Source organism: Podarcis gaigeae (genome assembly GCF_964106915.1).
Source record: "Podarcis gaigeae genome assembly, chromosome: 5".
Lineage (NCBI taxonomy): Eukaryota > Metazoa > Chordata > Lepidosauria > Squamata > Lacertidae > Podarcis > Podarcis gaigeae.
The window spans coordinates 15,510,519-15,537,273 of NC_139681.1; the positions used below are offsets into that span (position 1 = coordinate 15,510,519).

The 26,755-nt window shown below is 42.6% G+C and overlaps 1 protein-coding gene across 1 annotated transcript; it reads left to right on the plus strand.

Annotated features, from left to right (window-relative positions):
• The first annotated feature begins 2,418 nt into the window (after positions 1–2,418).
• Positions 2,419–25,820, plus strand: TM9SF3 (transmembrane 9 superfamily member 3). The gene is made up of 15 exons (XM_083738398.1): positions 2,419–2,754; positions 9,077–9,272; positions 10,340–10,462; positions 12,002–12,162; positions 12,847–12,924; positions 13,562–13,693; positions 15,702–15,868; positions 17,699–17,793; positions 19,402–19,532; positions 20,562–20,701; positions 22,065–22,133; positions 22,242–22,388; positions 23,021–23,104; positions 23,243–23,319; positions 23,928–25,820. The coding sequence occupies exons 1-15, from the start codon at positions 2,677–2,679 to the stop codon at positions 23,993–23,995; spliced, it is 1,746 nt and encodes a 581-aa protein (XP_083594524.1). The 5' UTR covers positions 2,419–2,676; the 3' UTR covers positions 23,996–25,820.
• The last annotated feature ends 935 nt before the right edge of the window (positions 25,821–26,755 follow it).

Below are 26,755 nucleotides of genomic sequence, written 5' to 3' on the forward strand. Positions count from 1 at the left end.
AGTCTAGCAGATACGACTTTCCATTCAGTTCCTAGGTGGCCACCAGTACCACAGGATTCTTCCAGAGAGTAGTTCAACCTTCAGTCCAAAACTGCAACCTTAGGTTGTCCCCTCTCCCCGGCCAGGTGGAGGACAAAATCACTTTGAGGGCTTTCTTTTTTAAAACCATCAAGCAGTATATAAATTTTATGAAATAAGAGGGTGAGTCACTCCCCCACCTTTACTGCCCATTCGCAACGGTAGCAACTAAGCCAGGCATAGGCAAACTCAGCCCTCCAGATGTTTTTGGCCTACAAGTTCCATGATCCCTAGCTAACAGGACCAGTGGTCAGGGATGATGGGGATTGTAGTCCCAAAACATCCGGAGGGACGAGTTTGCCTATGCCTGAACTAAGCAAAGACACATGCCCAGCCAGTTCCCATCTTGCAAATCCTGGATATTTTACAGTCAGGTGTATGTGAAGGTAAGTCTATGGGTGAGATCCAATCATACTCAATGTAGAACCATTTAAATAAATTAAGTCCATTGATTTTGCCGGGCTTGCCCCGAGTACGTTCTTGGCACCCGTCTGTCTCGAGAGACAACAGAGGAGTGTGCCTTCGGAGGTGAAGTCAAACCGTGGGAGAATTACGGCGCCTGCTGTGGAGACATGTTTTGTTGCAGCTGGGGCAGGTGGAGGCGTCCAATTGTGCTGATGCAGATACAGATACACCATGGCATTTCTTCTCTCTGCACTCCTCCCAGTGGTCATTCCTGGGTATGACTTAGGTAAAGATTGTTCTCTCTGCTTCTACATGCCTTTTCCGCAGTGTTTGCTATCTATGTTACTGCTCCAGGCACTGATGAATTGACTTGCTATAGTCATGTAAGGGGGAGGAGGGAGAATGATCAGCAGTGTGAGTGTGGTGTCTGTTGAGTCAACAAGGAAATGTTCTGTGGCTGACTGGGGTTTTCCCAGAAGCTTAGCAATGTGAAGAGTAAAGCCAGGAGGGAGAGCCATACAATGTTAGCTCCAGTAAGGAGGCAGAGCTAGTGGCTTCAAGAGCTACACTGCAGTAACTTGTTTCCGGTGCATTGTGGAAAAGGGAGCTTGCATTCTCCTGGAAAAAAGTCACAATACTGTATTGCCTGGAGCTGCCCCTGTGTGGACGTGTTTCCTGAGCTTTCTTCATCTGGTGTCTAGGGCCAGCACCTTTTACTCTTCCTGACATGCTGAAGTGGGAGCAAGGGCAACTGAGCTTCCCCTGGATCCTGGGCTTGCAGTGTGCTGGTCTGGTCTGCTCCATCACCTGCTATGGCAAGCAGGTCTCCAGTGTCTGGAGGAGAGCAGACAGCAGAACTGTAAGGGAACTGTAGACATCTCACTTCTCTCTTGCATGTAGCCTCTGTGCAGAGTATCTGGTCAAGGTGTAGACGTTGGGAATTAAGGTCCATGGGCATAACTCTTATTATGCCATTCCACACACTATCTCCATAGAATTGTAGAGTTGGGAAGGGGCACTGAGGATCATCTAGTCCAACCCCTTGCAATGCAGGAATATGCAGCTGTCCAATACGGGGATCGAACTTGCAACCTTGGCATTATCAGCACCATGCTCTAACCAACGGAGCTAGTTTTTATATATGTATGCACTCGGGCACAGAGAGTTTTCATTCTATCCGTGTTTAATTGTTATTTTCTTCCCAAATTATTTTAATTAATTTTCCAAATTACAGTGGTATCTCAAGTTAAGATCTTAATTCGTTCTGGAGGTCCGTTCTTAACCTGAAACTGTTCTTAACCTGAAGCACCACTTTAGCTAATGGGGCCTCCTGCTGCTGCCACACTGCCGGAGCACGGTTTCTGTTCTGATCCTGAAGCAAAGTTCTTAACCCGAGGTACCATTTCTGGGTTAGCAGAGTCCGTAACCTGAAGCGTTTGTAACCTGAAGCGTATGTAACCCGAGGTACCACTGTATTACAAATCGAACCAAATTAAATTAATTTACTACAATTTCTGAAAATCAGGTTTCCCGCTCCTGTTCCAAACCTATGATCTTTATCGGTTGCTTCCCCCCCCCCTTCTATGTTTTTAGCGGTTTCTGTTTCTGTCTGTGATTCTTATATCCATTATTGTATTTATTTACACCCCGCCTTTTTATTTGACAGGGACTCAAGGAAAGTAATAATAATAATAATAATAATAATAATAATAATAATAATAATAATAATCGGGATGCAAAAATTAATAAATAATCGTTAGGCGCAGACAATGTGGAGATGCGACACTGCATTGGTCCCCCGCGAAGGAAAAAAAAGACCTCAGGGAAATTCTCGCTTATTTCAGCAGCCGCGGCCCCGCATGGGTTTAACATGCCGTTCCTAGCTCCTCCCCGCACGCGGGATTGACAGCTCGCCTCGCCCCGCCCACTCATTGGAAACCCGGCGCACGTCGGGCGCCTCCCGCACTCTCTCTTCTATCTCTCGTTCCCGCGTCACAAGATCGCGCGGGGTGGTGCTCGGCCCCTCCGCCGACGCCTCCCCTCCACTCTCCTTTGACTGCGCTTTCTGAGCCTTTTTGGGCGGCGCCGGCCGCCGTAAGCGCCGGCTGTTCCGGTGTGCGCCCGGATGACGTGGCGGGAACGGCGGAAGCGGCGGCGCCTCCTTTTCTTCGGCGGCGGCTGGTGGAGACGGGGATGGCGCCGGCCGGGCTCCTGTGGTGCGTGGCGGCCTTGCTGGTGCTGCGGGGCCGCGCCGACGAGCACGAGCACACGGTGAGGCGGCGCGCCGCGGAGGGCCTGAGGCGGCGGGGTCGGGCGGCCTCCCCTCTTCCTTCCGCCCTGCCGTCAGTCAGTCGCTCGCTTGCCCGCCCTGCCTGAGAGGGCCTGGTTCGGGGCGGCCCCTCTGCCTCCTCCAGGCCTGTCCTGAGGGCCGCGAGGAGGGAGAGGGCCCAGTGGGGCTTCGCTTGGTGGCGGTGAAGGCCCGTCGCGCGTCTCTCCGAGCGAGGAAGGCTTCTTGTCCTGTTGGGACTGGGGGGTGAGGGGGCCTCGTCAAGAGCCGCCTTTTCTGCAGTGGAGCGGGGAGGCGAAGCGGCCGCCCGAGCTCAGGATGCCGTGCAGCTCCATCCTGCGCCGCCCGGCACCGAGCATAGGATTGCGAGTCAGACTTTTGTAGCTCCGTGTCACGTTGGAGGAGGAGAGATTCGCTGGATATCGCCACCCCTTTCGCTTCCTTGAGGGAACGTTGCGTTGCGAGAGTTTGGTGTGTGGTGATGGTGGGGAAACGCCAGCCACATCCGCTTAAAAAAACAAAAAAACCGTTCGTCTCACATCGCATAACGGGCTTGGCAAGTTTTGAGAAGAGCGGCATGCATGCGCTAGTGATAGTCGTCCCTTCACGTGAAAGTTGGGAGAGGCAGCAGCTTGTCTCTCTGCGTGTCTTGGCTTCTAGCATGGCAAAAGGTGTGTGGGGGGGATTCCTACGTTTCTGTGGCAGGTTATTGCCCCATTAGAGAGCAGTTAAGCAAGGGTCTTGCATGTGCAATCTTGGATATGCTGCCATAAGCCGTGGCTGACCTGCAGCGTGTAGCCTATAACAACACATAGGAAATCTGCAGCCCATAAAATACTGACCTGTTTCATGTGTCAAGTTAAGCCATTGTTTATTTTTATCGATGGTCTCATACAAGCAAGCAGTGTGCTAGTGCACACCGTTCAAGTTTCCAGTTCGCTCTTCCCCCTGCTAACACTTTCCTGTGGTGGGGAAGAAGGAAACCAGAGGCTGGCTTAGCATTACGGGTGAACCTGCAAAGCCATGGAATTGTTTTATTCTGGGACTTCCTGTTCATGTGTGCTTTCTTTCCCTCTCTCTATGCCTTTCTATAAAAAGAATATTCAAAGTGGCAAATTGTGTTATAGAAAATTAAAACAACGTAAAACATAAGAACCCACAGTACATATTTACAAAGTAAATTTGTAATATAACAACAAAAAACAACCCCACGAACAGTATATTTATTTATTTTAAAGATTTGTGCTCTCCCTTTCAAGCAACCAACTGTAATGCACAACTCTCACATACACATCACCTGGCAGGCCTTGGTTTTCTAACTGGTGGATGGTTCCAGAGTTTGTTATCCTTCATTAAAGTGGAGCTGAATGTTCTTTCTGGCAGCAAGTGGGGAAGCAAACATCCTACTGCCTTTCCATCCATAGTGAATGGGGCCAAAGCAGTCTTCCTGGAGGTGGGTGGTGGTCATTGGTCTTCTGACCAACAACCAGAATTCCTTTTTAAAAGCAATACCTGTTGAAAACTATTGGAAGAGGAATTGTAGAATTGGAAAGGACCCTGAGGGTCATCTAGTCCGTTCACCTGCAATGCAGGACTCTGAAAAAAACCTATCCATGATGGATGACCACCCAACCTCTGCTTAAAAACCTCTAATAAAGGAGAGGACTACCTTTCGAGGGAATGTGTTTCACTGTCGAACTGCTCTTGCTCTCAGAAAGCTTTTCCTGCTGTTTAGTCAGAATTTCATTTCTAGTAACTTGAATCCATTGGTTCAGGTCCTACCCTTCAGAATGGGAGAAAACAAGCTTGTTCCATCTTTCATGTGACAGTCCTTTAGATATTTGAAGATGGCTCCTCTCAGTCTCCCCTAAACATACCCAACTCCCACAACCATTGATTTCCAGACCCTTTATCAGGGATATCCTGGTTTATTGAAAGGCAAGCAGAAGCAGTGATAGCAGCAAGCAGATTTTTTTCAACAAAGAGTTGTACAGTCTTGGTGCCTCTACAGCAAATGGCCAGATCTTAGACTAAGGCTGCAGTCGTATGCCTACTCAGAGGTAAGTCACATTGAATTCAGTGGAGCTAGGACTGCAGCCTTAGCCTACATAGTGCTGTTCAAAGGCTACTCTCTGTTAAAGACAAGGAGGGTGTTCTGGCACATAGCATATGCCTTAATCCCTGGTATAACAGTGCTACTAAACCAACAAAGTTTTCCCTGGCAGAATATTAAATGCTTGACTTTATAGGTAGGGCAGCTGTTAACAGTTTTTGATAAATGACAGGAATGCTTGTAACATGTACATAGAAACAAGGGCAAATAGGCAAATAGGAGAACCTTAATTGTTTGTCATACTGATGAAAGCTGATTTTTTAAAATTGTGAATCAAGCTTCTCTATGAACATTGTTTAAACATTGGCTACTGGGGATGAATATTCAATAACATTATAGGTATCCTATGAGGATATATAATTTGTGGGAGCTATTCCATGCTTGGAAAAACAGATTCTCTTATCAGTGTGATATAACTGAAAGTCTGGGGAACAATGGTTTTCTTAATGCTCTTGTGTTGATTTTTAGGCAATATTCTACCACAGGCCGTCCTGGTTCGCACGTTATGCTAAGCCAAACATTAGCTTAACATGAATGTGTGGGCTCCCATGGAGTAGCTGGTAGCTGATTTTCTTTCTGCCATTGTTTCTGGAGCTGTGCTGAAATAAGTGAAACCAAGATTTGCCTTACCATGTTGTCTGAAACAGAGTTAATTGTTTAGCTCTCCCAGACTAACCATGAACTATAAACCAAGAACAAACCTTGGATTCACCTCTCTGTACCGGAAGCCCTGCTTTGGATGGTGCACTAAGCCACAGCGCAGCAACAAAAGGGCCTGTGGAGGAGTAAAGTGACTGCAAGCTTTTTCGGGAACCTGCTTATTTCTGCTAAGGCATAGTTTGGTTTTATGTAGCTGATTTCACTTCCATAGAATCAAAAAGTGTGCAGCTTCTTGGAAGGAAGCCACAACTCCTCTTGGGTGTGATGAATGGGTAAACACAGAAGAAAACACTGGTTTCAGTGCAAACATCTTGGTTTGTATATTAACCAAGAGTTCTGTGTTTTGTCAGACCTAATACATTGGTACTTCCGGTTACGAATGGGATCGTTCCAGAGGCCTGGCTGCATCCCGAAAACTTTGTAACTGGAGGGACCCTTCTGTGTACGCGCGTGGTGTGATTGAGCGCTTCTGCACACGCACACGGCGAAACCCGGAAGTATATACTTCTGGGTTTGCCGCGTTCGCAACCTGAAGTTAACGTATCCAGAGGGATACGTAAGCAGAGGTACAACTGTATAGTTAAATCAGGAAAAGAAGCCAGGATCAGGCTTATTTCTTGGTTGGTTAACAGACATTAAGCCAGAATTGGCTGTTCTGGGCAAAATGAGGAACTGGCTTAATACAAGCCAGGATCTTTGTGCCGGTCAATGCACAGTGGGAAGGGCAAGAGAAGCGTTTGGCCCTAGTGTCCATTGGAAGCCTCAGAAATCATCCAAACTGGTCTTTCCCCCCATTTAAAAATAACATATCATGAAATCTGCATTTCATATAAATTACTATATTGGGGGCTTCCTACAGGACAGAGGGACTAGCTGGTCATTGCAGCGTAGCTTGTATCAGCAGGATAAGCCAGAGTCCATGTGGATGTATCCTATTTTATACCTTATAGTTATCTGCAATGTTTTAAGCTCTTTTCCCCATGGTTAGCGTAGGTGGCATGGAACACGTGTTTGAAAAGTAAGATACGCCAAAAGAGAAATAACATGGTAAAAAGATAGCTTCTGAGTTATGTATCGAATAGATTTCATTAATTTCGCAAACCTACATGCCAGAGGTCCTTTTCAGTTTTGTGGCTCAGAGATGTTTTCTTCACTGAATTCTCCTCCCACCTCACTAGCAGCCACCTGCCTTATATCCTAGACCAGGGCGGTCATAGAATCATAGAGTTGGAAGAGACCACAAGGGCCATCAAGTCCAACCCCCTGCCAAGCAGGAAACACCATCAGAGCACTCCTGACATATGGTTGTCAAGCCTCTGTCCAGCCTCTCAGTTTAAGTGGGCCGCAAGAGTACTTTGACACAGAACCCGTGGGCCATACACTGAATTAAATAACCATATCATAAATTAAAGTTTTTGCAATATAGTTAATATTGGTAAAGGGGCCCCTGACCATTAGGTCCAGTTGTGACTGACTCTGGGGTTGCGGCACCCATCTTGCTTTATTGGCCGAGGGAGCCAGTGTGCAGCTTCTGGGTCATGTGGCCAGCATGACTAAGCCGCTTCTGGCGAACCAGAGCAGCGCACGGAAACGCCATTTACCTTCCTGCCGGAGCGGTCCCTATTAATCTACTTGTACTTTCACATGCTTTCGAACTGCTAGGTTGGCAGGAGCAGGGACCGAGCAATGGGAGCTCATCCTGTCACGGGGATTCGAACTGCCGACCTTCTGATCGGCTTAATCCACAGCGCCACCTGTGTCCCCCAGGGTATAAATATGATGATGATGATAAACAACTTATTTTAGAATGCTCCTAGTTAAAACAGTTTGATCCTCCTGTGAAGCCAATTAACAAACTCAGCCCATTGGTTGTTACCCTGGCACGAACCAACTTAGAGACAGGGTTTCTCTCTGACCTTACTGTTCATAACACCCCCCCCCCAAAAGCAATGTATATGTACCTGTAACTTGGGATAATATTTTATGCATCTGATGGGGGGGGGGGAATGTAGTCCACAAAAGCTTATGCCACAATGAATTTGTTCATTTCTAAAAGTGCCACAGGACTCTTTATTCTTATTTACCCTGTTACCTTCTTTTAATTGCTTCACTCCTCTGAAGCCTTTGACATTGATTCCCATCTTAAAATGCCATATTCCAGCTAGATTTCTAACCCATGGCTCTTTAACATCTTCCTTGACGATTACTTGACCCGTGTACTCTTATTTAAAAAGGAGTACAGATACGTACTACTTACTTTTTGCATAGGAAAAAATATATTTAACTGCACTTTTTTTTACATTTAGCAGCCCAAATTAGGTAGAAGCCTAGGGCACTTTGAGGTAGGTAGCAAAAACTATCTCATAAGCTTCCCTGTGCCTTGTTCAGTTGCTTTTCTCCTAACTATCTACCCACTTGCTGCAGCCCTGCCTCAGCTTTTTGACTCTGCAGTAGCCCTATGATCCAAGATTTTCTTTGCCTTGTGTGAGGGTGCATGGACAACTGCCAGGGCACTGTGCTTGGCAAAGCTGAGGCAGCTTCTATTAGTGCAATGATCTGCAACTGCTGTGCCACCAGTAGGGAGCTGTGTGTTTTGGTGGCAAACCACCAATAATTGTTTGTCAAAGGAAGTCAAGAGATGATAAGCAGAATGTACCGGTACTTTTTTTTTGAGAAAACTCAGCACCTCACTATTGTCTGCTGAATGTGAGCTGCCATCAAAAGTAAGATGGGATTCTTGGACATTTTAACGCCCATACATAACAAATGACAAACACTTCATTATCCTGCTAAATTTACACAATTCAGCCAACAGTGTGCTACCTGGTGCTGTTGGTGCTGACCTTTAAAGCCCTAAACGGCCTCGGCCCAGTATACCTGAAGGACTGTCTCCACCCCCATCATTCAGCCCGGACACTGAGGTCCAGTGCCAAGGGCCCTCTGGCGGTTCCCTTCCCGTGAGAAGTGAGGTTACAAGGAACCGGGCAGAGGGCCTTCTCAGTAGTGGCGCCTGCCCTGTGGAACACCCTCCCATCAGATGTCAAGGAAATAAACAACTATCTGACTTTTAGAAGGCAGCCCTGTTTAGGGACGTTTTTAATGTTTGAAGTTCTGTTGTGCTTTTAATTCTGTTGGGAGCCTCCCAGAGTGGCTGGGGAAACCCAGCCAGGTAGGTGGGGTATAAATAATAAATTATTATTATTATTATTATTATTATTATTATTATTATTATTATTATCTGCAGAAGATGGATACAAGAGAGAAAAGGATTTGAATATGTAGTGCAGTTCTAATTTTAAAGTAAGGCTGTACAAGCTTGGCCTAATTTCATGTCAGTGCCAAGGATATAATAATTAGCTCCAGCTCAGTTGGCCCTCGACAGTTTACTTCTGTGGGAATGTGGCCCTTGAAAGCAAAAATGTTCCTCACTGTGTTTTGCACATTCTTCACAGATTTTCCTGTGAATATTTGCTCAGTTCTAAATAACACATTTATTTATAATCCTTTTACTTTTCAATATGCTTTCTTTTCAGTACCAAGATAAAGAAGAAGTTGTTTTATGGATGAATACAGTAGGACCCTACCACAATCGCCAGGAGACATACAAATACTTTTCTCTCCCTTTCTGTGGTGGATCCAAAAAAAGCATTGGTCACTACCATGAAACGCTCGGAGAAGCACTGCAAGGAGTTGAATTGGAGTTCAGTGGTCTGGACATTAAATTTAAAGGTAAACTGCTTTTGTTAATGTTTTTTAAATTTGCACACGACTGTTCCAGTCTTAAACACACACACTTGGAATTATATTGTCTTATGTTCAGAAATTTGTTTACTGCAGCTCAGCTACTTCTTCGTTAACCCTCCAATACCATCATTGATACTACTTTTGTTCACAATTATTGTTAAGGGTTCAGAAGCAGGCCACGCTCCTGTTCCTTTCTATGGGCCTTTCCCACACCTGTCTTCATCGTCATAAAGGTTAATGCTGGTGTTGACCTTAAGATTAGGAAAAAGGTTTAGTGGGAATTGCTATTAACCAGTACAGGGGTACCTTGGGTTACATATGCTTCAGGTTACAGACTCCACTAACCCAGAAATAGTACCTTGGGTTAAGAACTTTGCTTCAGGATGAGAACAGAAATCACACGACGGCAGCAGAGCAGCAGCGGGAGGCCCCATTAGCTAAAGTGGTGCTTCAGGTTAAGAACAGTTTCAGGTTAGGAACGGACCTCCGGAACGAATTAAGTACTTAACCAGAGGTACCACTGTATTTGAAACCAGGGTTTTAATTTGGTTACCATTAACCATGATGAAGAAAATTTGCACAGGCAGAAGCCTATCTCCTAAGCATAGGTATACACACACACTCTTTTTTGTGGGAGTCTTATTTGTGTGTGTGTGTGTGTGTGTGTGTGTGTGATTGATCTGGTGATTTGGTTATTGGTTTGGAGAAAAGCATGGCAGGAGTGATGGTCTATTCAGCCTGTGTGCTTTGAGGGACTGAGAGCTGTATATACTCAAAGCCAAAAAGCTGGATATAGGTTGCTCTTAACTCCTTGAGCATTTGATGCCCATCAATAGACTTTTGGGGCCTTGTGGGTGGGTTTAGTTTTATTTGTAGTTCAGCAGTAAGGGTTAGCAATAGTGCAGCATAAAGGAGCTCAGCGGGGTTGAAAGTGGGGAAATGATCTTTGAGTGACTGATCTTTTTAGTAAAATAATGTTAGTGTAATATTCAAGGCTCAATTAACTTTCAGTTAATGCACTATTAATGCATTTTTTAAAATAATTTCCACAGATGATGTGATGCAGACAACTTACTGTGAAATCGACTTGGATAAGCAAACAAGAGATGCATTTGTTTATGCTATCAAAAATCATTATTGGTATCAGATGTACATAGATGACTTGCCAATATGGGGTAAGAAATGTTTGCCTGCAGAACGGAAAACATTTAAATAAGTAGTATACCCTTGATCTTATCTGACGCCTTTCTGTCCTGTTTTATCCTACTTTCTTCCCTATTTGATCAAGCATTGCCTCTTCCACATGAACCTTGAATAACTGGCAGTGGGAATTGGCACAAGCTGCTTAGGCTTGCTTTTGTGTTTGTAGCTCTGTGTCATGCTGGAAGGAACGGGTATGTGTTGCTCAGCTGGAGCGACACATCTGATTACAGTTTTTTACTGTTTTATTGGTAACCTTGAGACCGGATTACTGCAACATGCTCTACATGGGGTTCCCTTGGGTTTAACTTGGAAGCTGCAGGGGATGCAGAATGCAACAGCTTGTTGACTGGGGTTGCCAGCCAATACGTTACTGGGCACAGTTCAGGCTGTTGCTTTTAACATTTGAAGCCCTAAATAACTTGGGACCAGGATATCTTAGGAACCACCTTGCCCACAATATCCCTTCTTGGCAACTGTTTTCCTCAAATAGGGCCCTGCATGCTGAGACTACCATATACCCCAAGAAGTGCACTTGGAAGCTGGGATTTCAGTGTGGCACTCCTGCTTTCTGGAATTGGTTTCCAGCTGATGGTGTTTAGGCACCTACTGAATATTTTTTTTAAGGAAGGCTGAGGTGAAATTTTGTATTTGATAAAATGATTTTGTTGTTTTAGAGTTTGCGGAATTGATTCCATTGTTCTTCAAGCTTGTGTTTCTGAGTTTTACTCTGTTATTACTGGGTACAACACTTGTGATGGCTGCATGCTGTGAAGCGGTCCATGATTTTTTAAGGGTTTTTTTTAAGCCGTGCATGTTTTCCAAGGATATGGTAATGTTCTTGAGACGGTTTGAGTAGGGGCGCAAGCTTTAATTTGTCTGGTTGATAGATTAATCTACTACAGATTTAGTTAATTTAGTTTTAATCTATAATGATAAACTTGCAGGCATCTGTTTAAGGCCACTGGGGTACTGCAATGAGATTGTTAAAATGGAAGCCATCCCTTCCCAGTGTGTGATAGCTCTTTTTTTATTACATTGTAAGTTGATTTTAAACTTCCAGGTTTAATGTTTATATCCAAATTTATTTTAATTGATCAGTTAATGGGCAGCAAACTTGGTGAAATCTTGGAAGGGAACTCAGAGAAGGTGTAGCTGAATTGAATCAACAGTGCTCAGAGGAGTGCATCAGTGCCTATATTGCTCCTTATCCCTCTCCATGACTAGCAGAAGCAAAATAAACTACACACATTTGTTTTATGTTGTGTAATTTAGCTTTCTTACCCAGAATTTGGATTCCTGCGGGATCGTTTTGTGTGCGTGGAATGCAGAGTTTGTCTGCAGGCTTCATCTCTCTCTATCTCTGCAACAGCAGGGAAGTATCTAACTCTTGAAGCCCATCTTTATTCCCCTCAGGGGGCCACACTTGTAGACGGCAAGCCTGCTGTAAAACAAAACCTGCTTTGGTGCATGGATTAATAATATTACTTATATCCATTCCCCTCTCCTTGCAGGTATTGTTGGTGAAGCTGACGAAAATGGTGAAGATTACTATCTCTGGACGTACAAAAAACTTGAAATAGGCTATAATGGAAATAGAATTGTAGATGTGAATCTGACAAGTGAAGGAAAAGTTAAACTAGTTCCCAACACCAAAATCCAAATGTCTTACTCTGTAAGTAATTCAAATTCATGGGTAACATTATTTATACTCTTACGTTAGTGGTGACTAGGCCATTCAGCGAGCTGAGCTAATCTCTTCGTTTTAGCCTTGCGTTGAGAGCTAACTGGTGTGCTCGTTGTCACTTTCTACCCTATTCCCAGCGATATATAAAAATAGAGCTGGCAGTTGAATATAACTGCAGGTCATCTTCAAAAACTTACTCTCTCACCTCATGCTCTGGATTGCTGTATGTTGGGCCTCTCTGCATGCTTAGGATTTCCAAGTCCAGACCCTGAAAAGCACCTTTGTGCTTTAAAGGGTTGTTTAGAAGCAGAGTTTTTCTTGAGTTTGGCTCTTGCATATTAACGGTGCTGTGGCACACGGTCTTCTGCTTCAACAGCCTTCTTCCTGTATGGTTGCCAGCTTGCCGCTATTTTTTTGATGGTCCTTCAGTTGACGTGGAGAAAATAATGACTGAAACAAACAAGTGAAATAAACAAGTCTCTGTCTCCCTACTAGGAAAAGGTTCTCTTGCATGTTAGTCACAGGAGTAGGGTCACGAAGAAAGGTGGCAACTCAGATTGCCAGTTCACAACCTGTTTTATTTTTCCCTAACTATAGGTGATTTGCTGAACTGGAATTCAGTAGACCTATAACCAAATATTGTCAGCTTTCCAAGTGTTAATTTCTTTCTAGGTGAAATGGAAAAGGTCGGACGTGAAGTTTGAAGACAGATTTGACAAGTACCTCGACCCATCTTTCTTTCAACACAGGGTATGTTTCCTTTATTCAGTTTATGTATTTGCACATTATAATAATTAGTAACCCCAAAAACTCCTGTCCTGGTTAAATCTTGAATGGGTAGTGTCCAGATCCGACAGTGAACTCTCCTTCAGATCTTTAACCAGGGTTAAGGTTGGGGAGGTCACTTAAAACCTGTGGCGTTTAAACACCAGCATGCAACAAGAGTTTTTTCCTCTTCTTTAGTGTCCCTAACTTCCATTAGCTTTACATATGAGCTGTGCTTCTAGGATATGTTCCTTCAATCTTTTATGTCACCTTGCCCCTCCAACATTATTATTATTATTATTATTATTATTATTATTATTATTTATTATTAGATGTGACTCTTAAACCTTAGTACAGTAGGCTACATTTCAGCTATGCAATGAACACCCACCACCGTTCTCCATCCAGTCAATCAGGTGCGGGGAGCATTTGATGGTGTGGAGCAGGACAGTGAGGGGCGTGGCTTGGGAACAGTCCCAAGGGCCAAGCTGAGAGGCCTTCTGGGCAGCATTTGACCCTTTTCTTGAGGTTCCCCATCGCTGGGCTACAGTATTTATTTTGTCTTTTGAGTAGCTTGCTTAAACAATAAACAAGCTGACACATTTCCACTTTTTTATTTTAGATTCACTGGTTTTCAATCTTCAATTCCTTCATGATGGTTATTTTCCTAGTGGGCTTGGTTTCTATGATTTTAATGAGGACACTGAGAAAAGATTATGCACGATACAGCAAAGAAGAAGAAATGGATGATATGGTAAGAGTCTTGTTTATCTGCTACTATTCTTTTTTAAAATTGCATTTTCATTTCTAGAAAACTTGTCCAAGTGACAGTAATTTTTCGGTGAAAGGAAAGGATCTCTAGAACAAGTTTTCAGACAGATTTCAGTTCCTCTGGGTGTTTCTGTGTAATTTGTGTGAGGGCTTAAATGCAGGAACATTGAAGTTCTTTGATATGGGTATGGGGTGTCTTGCTGCTCAGTTTATGTTTGACTTTCGGAGGTGCAGCTAGTCCTTTTGGTGACTAGGAAGCCTATCCTATTCTGTCAGTTTCCCCCATATATTCAGTTTAATTGCTTGCATCTTCCTTCCTTCCTTCCTTCCTTCCTTCCTTCCTTCCTTCCTTCCTTCCTTCCTTCCTTTGGAGTGCATTTCCAACCCCCAACCCCAATATGCCTGGACAGAAAGTCAAGAGAACTCCCTGCCACTATAGTGGTACCTCTGGATACGAATGGGATCCGTTCCAGAGCCCCGTTTGCATCTAGAATTAAACGTAACTAGTGATGGCACGTTTGCGCATGCGCGCGTCGCTTTTCATCGCTTCTGCGCATGCGCGTGACGTCATTTTGAGCGTCTGCGCATGCGGCAAAACCCGGAAGTAACGCGCTCCGTTACTTCTGGGTTGCCGAGGAGCGCAACTCGAACGCGCTCAACTCAAAGCGTATTCAACCTGAGGTATGACTGTATAGGGAATTATTTAGGAGTGCAAGGAATAGACTTCAAACAAGTGCAACTGTGGTGTTGGAAAGTCTCAGAGCATTCAAATATGCAAGGCCTCATAAAAGAAAAGCTGCTTGGAGCAACATTCCTTTTACTCTTTCGACCCTTGTTCCAAAGAAAGGAATGCAAGTGGATTATGGCAAAGAACTTTCTCAAAAGCTTGCTGACCTGGCACAGTTGAATACACATTGAGGCAAGTGCCCAAGCCATTTAATCCCCACTGGTAGTATAGCAGAGTATTGACACTCAAAAGCATGAGCTCTCATTAGCGAAAGAGCTTTTTGACTCCTGAGCCAATCAACACATAAGTCAGGAATTATGTCCAAGCAATCCACTCTTGGTGGTGCTCAAACGGTTGCAGAGAGATCCTCTGAAACACCCAACATTTAGAACACTGGGAATGAATGACCAAGAACCACAGTACTTGAATGTTCTCCTTACATCAGAGGTTCTAAGCTTGAGCTCATCTGAAAGAAAATATTTTTCTCCTTGGGGCAGTCCTTGAGAGCCCTTAGCAAGGTTTCTGGTGCTTTGCACAGAATGCCCCTCACCCTGCCTAAGCTGATTGTCTACGGAGAGCAGCTCTCTGGGATCTAGCATTTGAGTGACAGAGCCCCAGGATTTGGTGTTGTTGTTTTTCCAGGAATTCTTACTAAGGGAATGGGTACAGCTGAAATACAAATGTTGTAGCACCCCTAGTCAAAGAGAATGGATCATAGCCAACCATGACAAATCACTCTAACCACAAGTAGCCAGACGCCTGGCTGAACCTTCTGCTGAATGCCTCACTGTATCTTTTTTTTTTTTATAATAATTTTTTATTAGTTTTCCAACACAAATAAAAGACAAAACAACACACTCACATAAACAAACGAAAACATATAAACATGTATAATTTCAAAAACCTTTTTTTCATAACCTTACTTCTCGGACTTCCCCTTACCTCCCCTTTTCTGCATCCTTGTTTTAAAATTTTTTTCAGCAACTCTTCAGACCAATTAATTAATTACTTATTTTCTTTTTAAACTTCTTCTAGAATGCCTCACTGTATCAAGCACTTAGTGAGCTTTAGTACCCTCATGTACAGTGCTTTGGAATATTTATTACATCTCATGATACATAGCGTCTCACAAAGGGCTTCCTTCCTATAACAGTTTGGCCATTGTCTCTTTTTTCTCCTCCTTAAATGGGTATTTTTGCTTAAATGGGATTGACTACTAGCCATTTCCTTCCTGGTGATTGTTTTCAAACTTTTTTGTGTGCAGGACAGAGATCTAGGTGATGAATATGGCTGGAAACAGGTTCACGGTGATGTCTTCAGACCATCCAGTCATCCTTTAATATTTTCATCTTTGATTGGTTCTGGCTGCCAGATCTTTGCAGTTTCTTTCATAGTGATCATTGTTGCAATGCTGGAGGATTTATACACAGAGTGAGTATTGCTTCGTGCCTTCATCATATCGTAAAAGATCTTGGCTGAGATTCAGGAACTCCTTACAGTTTACAAAGTGGATCACATTGGGGCAATTTCTCTGTGCCCACGAGATGAGAACCACCACTGTGTGCATAAATCATTCTCAAAGGCCATCATGGTGCAGAACTCTTGAGCGTAATTTCAGAAATGAAAAGTTTAAAACAACATCTTGGATCCTGGCTTTCTTTCTATGAACAGAACAAGAGTTCATGTCAAGGTTTTCCTGTTCCCTGTGCCCCTTGAGGGCTGGGGAACCCTTTGGAAATAGTGTGGTGCAAATGGAAAGAGGGAGGAGATGGCAGAAACCTCCTGATTTTGTACTTTCTATGTGCAGATTAAAAGCATAATTAGTAACACAGACTGATTACTTGGGGGAGCATTGTAGAGGCTCAGGGAACCTAGAAAGGCACATCCCGTCAGATGAGGGAAAATGATGAATTATGTCCCAGACTTCAAAAGAGATGATTTGGCTATGAACTAGATAAGAACCCAAAACCTGCTGGATTCCAAGACTGTTTTTCCAGTGACTGACATTCATTCAAAAGGTGTAAAGGGTGTCTGCTTTTTTAAAAAATGCATAGAATAGCAAGAGAGAGCATCGGGCCAGTGGTGAAAAACAGCCTCTTGCAGCTCTCCCAGTCTCTCTTCTGGAGAGATTTTGTTTTTGTGGAAACCCTCTGGAACTGTATGTACAAGCCAGAAGCTTCCAAGTGATCCTTGTAGAACAGGGGTCTTAAACCTTTTTTAGCTGTGGTCTGGTCCACCGTCCCTCAGACCATGTGGTGGGCCGGACTATATTTTGGGAAGAAAAAACTGAATGACTTCCTATGCCCCACAAATAACCCAGAGATGGATTTTAAATAAAAGCACACATTTTACTCATGTAAAAACACGCTGATTCCCGGACCGTCCGTGGGCCAGATTGAGAAGGCTATTGGGCCGCATCCGGCCCCTGGGCCTTAGGTTGCCTACCCCTGTTGTAGAACTTAGTAGAAACAAAAACTTATGAGTATCGCTTCCAGACTGCTGTAATCTGAAAAATAATGACATTTCTTAAATTTCACTAGAGGTCTCCTATGATGATTTGCCTTGTGAATTGAAAGACCAACATCGGAATTAGCAGTATCTCCTATGGTTTTGATTCTTGTACTGCTAGGCTACAACAGTGATACCAGCACTTCTGATCTGCAAGGAATTGTGTTTAATTATAAGGGCATAATTGTTAAATAATTTAGATCTTGTAATAGAATTTGGCGAAAAGATTTTAAGGCAAAGTTTTTAAAATATATTTGAACATAATTTAATGTTGCTTATTCCCGAAACTGTTAAACTGTTCTAATTGTTACTTATTTTGCAATGGGACACAGTTTGCATGTCATGGTAAGCTACAAACCATAGCTTATCACAAATGAGTCACACTGCTTGATTATTGCTCCTGCTCACGCTAGGGGAGGAGCAAACTACAAACTTTGGCTAACCATGTGGTCTGGGAACATGGGTTGTTTTTCCAATAAGCCAAGGTTTATGATCCTGGTTAGGGGAAGTGTGATTGAGCAGCATGTGGCAGCTTATGGTGACATGTAACTGTGGCTATAATTGAATACTTAATCCAGATGTTCAAAGCACTTTGGGATTTTGTTCTTGCTGCACATTAAAATTGTTGGTGTTTTGCACTAGCTGAAGCTAAACTTTCAGCATACCTTCCACAATTTGCTCCTTGTAACTTTTTACATTGGTAGTATTCAGGCAGTCATTTGTGTAGCCAAAACTACATGTCTTTCATTTTAGGAGAGGATCAATGCTAAGTACCGCTATTTTTGTTTATGCTGCAACATCCCCAGTGAATGGTTACTTTGGAGGAAGCCTTTATGCCAGGCAAGGAGGTGAGACTTTTAAAATTACTTTTGTATTAAATATAATTTTGGAAGGAATTTAATATCTTATCACCATCCTGGGTTGCTTTTGACTTTTTGGGATTAGCTGCACCATTATACAGTTGTGAATTTTCTGGGTTTTGCAGACAGCTTTGTGCCTAACAAATTTCTCTGTGGCGAGAATACCTTGAGTAAGTGTACAGAGTAAATTAACACTGTGGCCGCAGTAAGATGTTGCAAATACAGTAGTAGTATGCTGTTGTCTTTGGGATAGATTGCTCCCACCTGATCAGAAAGGAGTCAAGAAGGGCTCTGTAGTTAAGTCAGTGAAGGGTAAGCAAGTTTGTGTCCTGTGGCAGAGGTAGAGAAAGGTTCTTGTTCACTGTACCTCAGCAGCATGATAATCGGAATAGCTGAACAGGTGCTGCAGTATCTTCTCATGTCCGAAGAAACCCTTTGGAATCTACTGAAGGCCAGACTCTGTTCTCATTTATGGGAAAATATACACCCCAATTTAAGGCTTTGGAGAGGAATGGGAGGCTGCAGACTTTTCCTAGGTGACAGAAGGCACCACAAATAACAAGAGGGCCATTCTCCTGCAGATACCATATCAGTTGTATCTATTCCTTGTCTTGAAAATCCCAGAGGTGAAAGACAGAATTTTGCCAAGATGTTGAACAGTAGAGTGCTTAGGACAATGCCCTTTTCCAGGTGGATGCAGATATGTTTTATGAGCGCTTGCTAGCTATGGTTTCTCAACCAGCTGTGGCTCTAGCCCCTATTTTAGCACCTTGTCTAGCCCCTATTTTAGCACCTTGTTAGCATAGGGAGTCTCTATCATATGCTTTGCTGAAATCAAGATATACTGCGTTCATGGCATTCCCATGATCTACCATACTAGTAACTATCAAAGGAGAGCATTGAACCAGGTCTGGCCACCAGATGGTGAATGTCCTCTGTCTGCCCTGGAATTTACTTTGAGCCTTTTCTAAAAAGATACAGAAGCTATTCCTGGTATTAATGACTCATGATTGTCATTTTTTTTACCTTTCAAAATACTTTTTTGACTATAGCATATACAGTGGTACCTCGGTTTACGAACTTAATCCATTCCGGAAGTCCGTTCTTAAACCAAAACTGTTCTTAAACTGAGGCACACTTTCCCTAATGATGCCTTCCGCCACTGGTGCCCTTCCACCGTTCGGCTTCCAATTGTAGACCGAAGTAAAGTTCGCAGACACACAACTTCAGGTTTTGCGGAGTTCTTAAACTGAATAGTTCGTAAACAGGGCTGTTCTTAAACTGAGGTACCACAGAACAAGTAAGGTTTGTGATAGAATCATTTGAGATGTGAGTCTGTTTTAGATCTACGCAAGAAAGATACTACTAGGATCCAGACATTTCCAGCCTAAAAATTATCGGACTTTGATCTTAATATATTAATATTTTCCCTGAACCAAAATTTGTTTTTCAGGGCTATACTGAATATACATTATGCTTTCCTTTTACCTAACCATTCCTATATCATAACACAGTGTTTTTGGCTACAGAGAGGAACATGTTCACATGCCGCTTGAGTCCTGAATCTTAATTTCATTGGGGTATTTCTCTTTGCAGGAAGGCGGTGGATAAAGCAGATGTTCATTGGGGCATTCCTTATTCCTGCAATGGTGTGTGGCACAGCCTTCTTCATTAATTTCATTGCCATCTATTATCATGCATCGAGGGCTATTCCCTTTGGAACAATGGTGAGTACATTAGCGTTGTAGGTTTGATCTATTAAATCAAGAAGGCTGCTGTACATTGCCTTGGACAATTAACAGTTTAAAGTAGGCAGGAACTTGCATGCAAAACTTTGAATTCCATTACATCAACAAGAAAGCCAAAAGCATAGGTTTACTGATGCATCCTGATAATTAGTTTATTTAAAGCAAGGACCCTTTTGAGGGTCTGCATGTCAATGACTTGCAAGATCTGTGGTAAGACAGTCCCTGCCCCACAGCTTATAACATAAAATACACAACATGCCAAGAAACAGGGATTGCGGGCGGGGGGGTGGGGGGAGAGAGAGAAGGAAGGTAAGCTCCACCACAAATCTTAGTTAATTTTTAAAAACAGCCAGCTACATGGAAGCAGTTCAGGATGCAAACTAGCCTGATATAATGACTGTTTCTAGATGACCATTGTGGAAAACCAAAGGCAGCTGGTCCCTCAGCAGAGATAGGAATCATCCAGCATATTTCTTTGACATTAATTATATTAAGTTCGGTTTTCACTCCAGTTGTAAACAAACAAACAAACAAAAAAGGGACATCCGCGGCTAAAATGTTCACAAAAAATCCCTACTTCCCCCATTAAAAAAAGAAGAAGAAGTCATCCGCTTCTCTCTTGAGGGAAGGATTAGGAGGGCCCTGAGAATGCAGTCCAAGTTTGGAAATGGACCCCCTGGGGGTTTTCCTGACCCCCAGACAACAACCTGTCTTTATTGGGGGAGAAACCAATCAGAGTGTGAGTTCTCCAACCCTGAGCTCCAGGACAGCTGATGCAGTGGGCTCCCAAAGTTCCCTCCACCAGGAGAGGAGAAGACAAATTCATGCCTGGTGCCGCCCACCACCACCCCTTCAGATACTTATCCTTTCACTGAATGAATCTTAGTGTTGCTATTCTGAATAGTCATGTTAAGGTTAATGTTGCTAGGAAGCAGAAATTGTTATAATGGGTGCATGTGCTTTGATGCATTTTATATCCTCTCTTCTTGTGTGATTATGAGTTTACAGGTGGCTGTGTGCTGCATCTGCTTCTTTGTTATCCTTCCTTTGAACCTCGTTGGCACAATCCTGGGACGGAACCTTTCGGGTCAGCCCAACTTTCCTTGCCGAGTCAATGCTGTTCCTCGTCCAATCCCAGAGAAAAAATGGTAAAGTATAAATGGCTTCTCTTGGCATTCATGCATCTGGTGAAGCAGGTGGTTGCCCTTGGAAGTAGGCTTGCCCCTTTACTAGCCAAACTACCAAGGAGGTCAGTTCAATTTTAGGTTAAATACTTGCTGAGAGATAAAAATCCTATGGGTGTCATTGGTAGTTGCCACATCTTTTTATGAGTGGTTGAGGCAATGTACAGTCTTATTTCTGGTCTGTTGCCTGTAATAAAAGGTAAAGGTAAAAGACTCCTAGATGGTTAAATCCAGTCAAAGGTGACGATGGGTTGTGGCACTCATCTCGCTTCAGGCCAAGGGAGCCAGTGTTTGTCCATAGACAGCTTTCCGGGTCATGTGGCCAGCATTACTAAATCGCTTCTGGTACAATGGGACACCATGACGAGTGCCAGAGCCCATGGAAATGCTGTTTACCTTCCTACCGCAGCAGTACCTATCTATCTACTTGTGCAAGTATGCTTTTGAACTGCTAGGTTCGCAGAAGCTGGGACAGAGCAATGGGAGCTCACTCTGTCACACGGATTCAAACCACAGACCTTCCAATTGGCAGGCCCAAGAGGCTCAGCGGTTTAGACCACAGCACCAATGATGAGTATTGTGGATAATTTGAAGAGCAGGATTAGGGAACTGGGCTACCCTATGTGGGCTGCTTTTGACAGGTGGGCAGTCGCCAGCTGTCAGTCAGGTGATCCAAACATCAAAGGAAGAATTGGGAGCTCACTCTTAAGTGTGTTCCCGGTTCTTCCCTTCAGGCTGGGGCTGCAAAGATTTGGCATTGCTGCAAACTCCGCTTTTTGCAGAGATCCCAAGGGGAACCAGTCCCAGTAGGGCTTGCATTTGGTGCCAAACGCAACCCCTGCCTGCCAAGGAACAATTGGGGATGCACGTCAAAGCTTCCGGTTGTTTCTTTTGCAGTCATAGCCTTACTTGCTCCACACATGTTGTCGATGTGGGGACAGGTGGGTGTGGCTGAGGGGAGAAGACTTTGTGTGCCTAATTTGGCCTGAAGAACAGGCGTTCCTTTTTCCTGATTTAGAACTGCTATCATGTTTTTGGTCTAGCAGTGATGAACTCCTTGCACAGGTAGCATTCAGGGGGCTGGCGCTCTAATCTAGAGCAGTAACTGCATGCAGAATGCAACTAAGCCAGCAAGAGTTCTGGAGAATCAGGACTCACATGGTCTGAACCTTACTGAAGTGATCACAGTCCTTTTAGATCTTGCCACCAGTGCACCCTTAAATCAGCTATCCGTTTGATTTCAGTGATTCTGCAAGAGCCCCTCTCTTAAGTGAGCTATTCCCTGAGTTATGGTCAAATGAGAAAGTTAATTCTAATTTCTTTTCAGGTTTATGGAACCAGCTGTTATTGTTTGCCTAGGTGGGATTCTCCCGTTTGGATCCATTTTCATTGAAATGTGAGTCTTCTGCCTAGAGAACTTTGCAAGCGCTTTACTAGGCATTATCAGCCTGGTTTAATTAAACGTTCATGTCTGTACAATAAACAATGCTTCTTTATTCTGTAGGTATTTTATATTCACTTCCTTCTGGGCTTACAAAATCTATTATGTCTATGGCTTCATGATGTTAGTTCTGGTTATTCTCTGCATTGTGACCGTATGTGTGACAATCGTGTGTACATACTTTCTACTGAATGCAGAAGACTATAGGTGGTAAGTATATTTTTTTCCACTTACAAGTTAGTCTTAAGCAGCAAAAAACCTAGAAATTAGTGTCACAGAAAGTCTATTCTGCACTTGCAAGAAATCTGTCTTTCAGTGGGGTAACACATAGCCTTTGAGGCAGGCAGGCAGGCGTAGGCGTGTGTGTGTGTGTGTGTGTGTGTGTGTTTTAAGCAAGCCTAACCAGATACATAACGTCATGCATTTTTATGTGTACTCTTTAAATAATGTAAACTTAAAACTGGTGATTCAATTATATTTTGAATTGTTTAGGTCTACTTATGTTTGATTTCTTTTTATTGACAATTATAATGTGTATTTTGTGTAAAACGCTTGGAAGATTTTTACAGTTAAATGGCATGCATATTCTGTTAGTTAAATATTTTTATTTAAATAATGAGTCTCCAATGTTAAATGCATTGTTTAAAAGTTATGCCTAGAAAAAGAAATCTCTCCCTCTGAAGTGTGAAAAACAGAACTGGAAAATGGTGGTTCCACATGCAAGGTGGAAAATAGTTGAACAAATTTTATGACTTCCTGTTACGGTTCTTGTCTAGATTTTCTTGTACTGTTTGCCAGGCTTTTACTCCCAGTTGTTTGAAATATTTGTGTCTGTTTTTCAGGCAATGGACAAGTTTTCTGTCTGCTGCTTCAACTGCAATCTATGTTTACATGTACTCCTTTTATTACTACTTTTTCAAGACAAAGTACGTAGCCTTTGACATTTTGTATTTTCCTTCCCTTTTAAATTAAGAAAGCTAATACTTCACATTTTAAAAAAAGATTAATTATTGGTAATAAGGGAGATACAAAAAAATATTCCTCTTCCTCTTTTTCCCCCTCAGGATGTATGGCTTGTTTCAGACATCATTTTACTTTGGTTATATGGCAGTATTTAGCACAGCGCTGGGAATAATGTGCGGTAAGTTTTCTGCAGCATACTGAAATGCTGTCATCTCTCTTTTCTGCCAGGCCCATTCTGTTATATTGTGTTTCAGCCTTAAATTAGCATGTATCCTGTCTGTGAGTTCGTAGTCTATTGAGAAAACAGAGAACACAGGCTAGGAAGACTCCTAAATGGGGGGAAGCATTCCATAAATTGGTTTTCTGGATCTGATTCATTCTGGTGGGGAACATGAGTTTGCTAGCTTATCAGATTTTTAGTCTTTAAGGTTTTTGTCATATGTATAGCTCTTGGCAGCACATGCACAAACACTAGGCTGAAATGCATGTGTTGTTTGAGATGAAAAGAAGCTTTCACTCCAGGGTGAACAAGATGTAATTTAAAAAAATGATATACCAAAAATGACAATGGTGCATATCTTAAGCTTTTTAAGGAAGGAGCTTTTTTGCAGGCTATATGGTTGTATGACATAAACATAATTATTGAAGCTTATCTGATGTGCTTTTACTTGGGAGGAAGCCCTAATGAATTCAGTAATACATAATCGTAGCAGATATGCTGAGGATTGCATTGTCTTGTAGAACTTAAGCGAATCTAACCTATATATATTTGCCTTGTTTTTGCAGGAGCTATTGGCTATATGGGAACAAGTGCCTTTGTTCGAAAAATCTACACTAATGTGAAAATTGACTAAGGAAAGTGAACTCTGGAACAGTTAACCCTTGGGGTGGGGTGGGGTGGGGGACAGAGTATATAAACTTGCACACCAGAAAGCGCAAGGAGAAAATTGTGTATTTAACACTGGGCACTCTGTGGGTCTCTCTTTTGTGGATCATTTAAAGCAACATCTGTTTTCATTGATCCTAGGTTCTTACTGACTTTCTTCAACTGTTCTCAGCAAAAGCTTGGATTGTATTCGGTAGGCATCACTCCCCAGTACATGCTAATCTTCCCAAAAACTAGCTCACAAAGATGAAATAGACTAGCTCTCTTCAGTGAAGAGGACAAAACTGTATTTACACATTTGTTCCATTTAATTAAAAAAGGAAAATGAAACTTGTGGATCCTAAAACTTTGCTGATTGGTTTCTGGTACTTTAAAATACTATTCTGGAAAGATTTCCTCCATCCAGTTGTTAGTGCTATTTTACAGGGTAAGGGGACACTGGATGCTACCAGGATATTCTAACATTTACATGCATTTGTTTTAAAAAGGCAAATATTTGCATGCAGTATCAGTCTAATAGGACCGACTTTCCATTGGTTCGTCATTAAAGGAATATCCAGCTATATCTGAGATCCATCCAAAGAATCTTAAGTACAAAGGTGGAATTCTCTGCACTGCAATTCTTGTACAGTTAGCAAGAAAAAACGGTAAATAAAGATGATGCCATCGGTTTTTATTCAACACTTGGTGGTCTAGGTAACAAAAATAATTGAATGTCTACAATGATTTTTTTTTTCTTTTTTCCTAACTCAGCCGCCCATCCCCGGTTTGGCGTGTTTACTTGATGATTAAAAGGGGTAACAAGTGTATAAAACATTAAATGATGTAACTTAGATGTAGCTCCCAAATGTATTTGGATGTACAGATTTACTAAAGAATACTTTTTCTGATGATTCAATGTACAAACGTGTGAATTTAGGTGGCTTTTTACATCCTGCCTGCTGTTGCATGAATTTTGGGGGGGGTTTCCTCGCAATGTGTGTGTGTGTGTGTGTGTGTGTGATGTTTTCTGTTGACTGAAGCTCTTTCAGAAGCAAAAACTTGTAATTTATAAGTTTAATTTTGTTTAGTTATCTCTGGACACTTGTGTAACACCTAAAGCAGTGCTGCTCTAAGTGTTCAGAAAATTTGAAATAAACTTTTCAGACAAATGTTCTGATTGTAAAAAATAGATAAATTCCACACTTGGAAATTTTTTTCAAGCGGTACTGCAGAATACCAATTCTTGAATAAAGTGCTACATATTCTCCATATATCAAAACGCCAGAGGATAGGTCACATTCCAATTCCAGTGTGCTTTGTTAATTTAGAAAGAAGCTTTCTGGCTCATGAGAAGAGGCACCTATTAAGTGTACAGGCTATTATGGTGAAATAGATAGTGGACAAATGACCATTATTTCTGGAGGTTTGTTGCAGCAAGGCCTTCAGGGTTCCTTGTTTTCAAAGATGACTGGAGATTAATTTTAACATGTATCGGCAAGGCAGATTCCCAATAACGCAGGTGTTCCCAAAAGACAAATTACTGTGAGGGGAGTTGGTTAGCCCTAAACTGTGTGTATGGTGTATGTATGTATGTATAAAGCGAAAACAGTTTTTCCCGAGGTAAGTTCACTTGGATACTTATTTTCACCTTGGAAAATTGTGGAAGAGGAGAAATAAATACAATTTACTGTAAGTGAATTGTGGCTGGCTATCTGGAAATGTTTTATATGTGTAGTTAAATTCCATGGTGGGTCTGCAGTTCTTTTCATATCTAAATGGCAGACAGATATTAAATGATTTTGGCCCTCTTATTTTGGTAGTGTTTGCAGTTCATTTTATAAACACTGGTTTTATTCATAAATTCTAATAGTGCAGATTAAATTCTCCATACAGTTACTGGACAATCTTTTTTCAGGTAGCAGTGCATAGGGGTTCTGCACAAACTTCATGGAAATCCTTGCAGATTGCACAGTAGTGGGATGCATAGCACATTATGATCCACAGTAGATTAGATGTTTGCCTCTGTTTGGAAACTGGAAATGTTGTTGTTGTTGTTTAGTCGTGTCCGACTCTTCATGACCCCATGGACCAGAGCACGCCAGGCACTCCTGTTTTCCACTGCCTCCCGCAGTTTGCTCAAACTCATGCTGGTAGCTTCGAGAACACTGTCCAACCATCTCGTCCTCTGTCGTCCCCTTTTCCTTGTGCCCTCAATCTTTCCCAACATCAGGGTCTTTTCCAGGGAGCCTTCTCTTCTCATGAGGTGGCCAAAGTATTGGAGCCTCAGCTTCACGATCTGTCCTTCCAGTGAGCACTCAGGGCTGATTTCCTTAAGAATGGATCGGTTTGTTCTTCTTGCAGTCCATGGGACTCTCAAGAGTCTCCTCCAGCACCATAATTCAAAAGCATCAATTCTTCAGCGATCAGCCTTCTTTATGGTCCAGCTCTCACTTCCATACATCACTACTGGGAAAACAGTAGCTTTAACTATACGGACCTTTGTTGGCAAGATGATGTCTCTGCTTTTTATGATGCTGTCTAGGTTTGTCATTGTCAGGAAATATTACTTAAACTAATTAGAACAGTGACCAGAATTTCAATATGGATGCCACTAGTGAGAAATCATTTTATATTTTTTGCCAATTTTTGGTTTGTTTCCTGTTCCAAAAAAAATTCTAGATTATGTCACAAGGGTTATGTCACTGCCAACTTAACAAAATAAGCAAATTAAGTGATTTGGTTATTT

Bases quoted from the DNA above. Each gene is read 5' to 3' on its own strand.
- TM9SF3 (XM_083738398.1), top strand. From the start codon at position 2,677: ATGGCGCCGGCCGGGCTCCTGTGGTGCGTGGCGGCCTTGCTGGTGCTG. The intron at 12,163-12,846 runs GTAAGTAATTCA...ATTTCTTTCTAG, and splicing joins AAATCCAAATGTCTTACTCT to GTGAAATGGAAAAGGTCGGA. The intron at 15,869-17,698 runs GTGAGTATTGCT...CTTTCATTTTAG, and splicing joins CTGGAGGATTTATACACAGA to GAGAGGATCAATGCTAAGTA.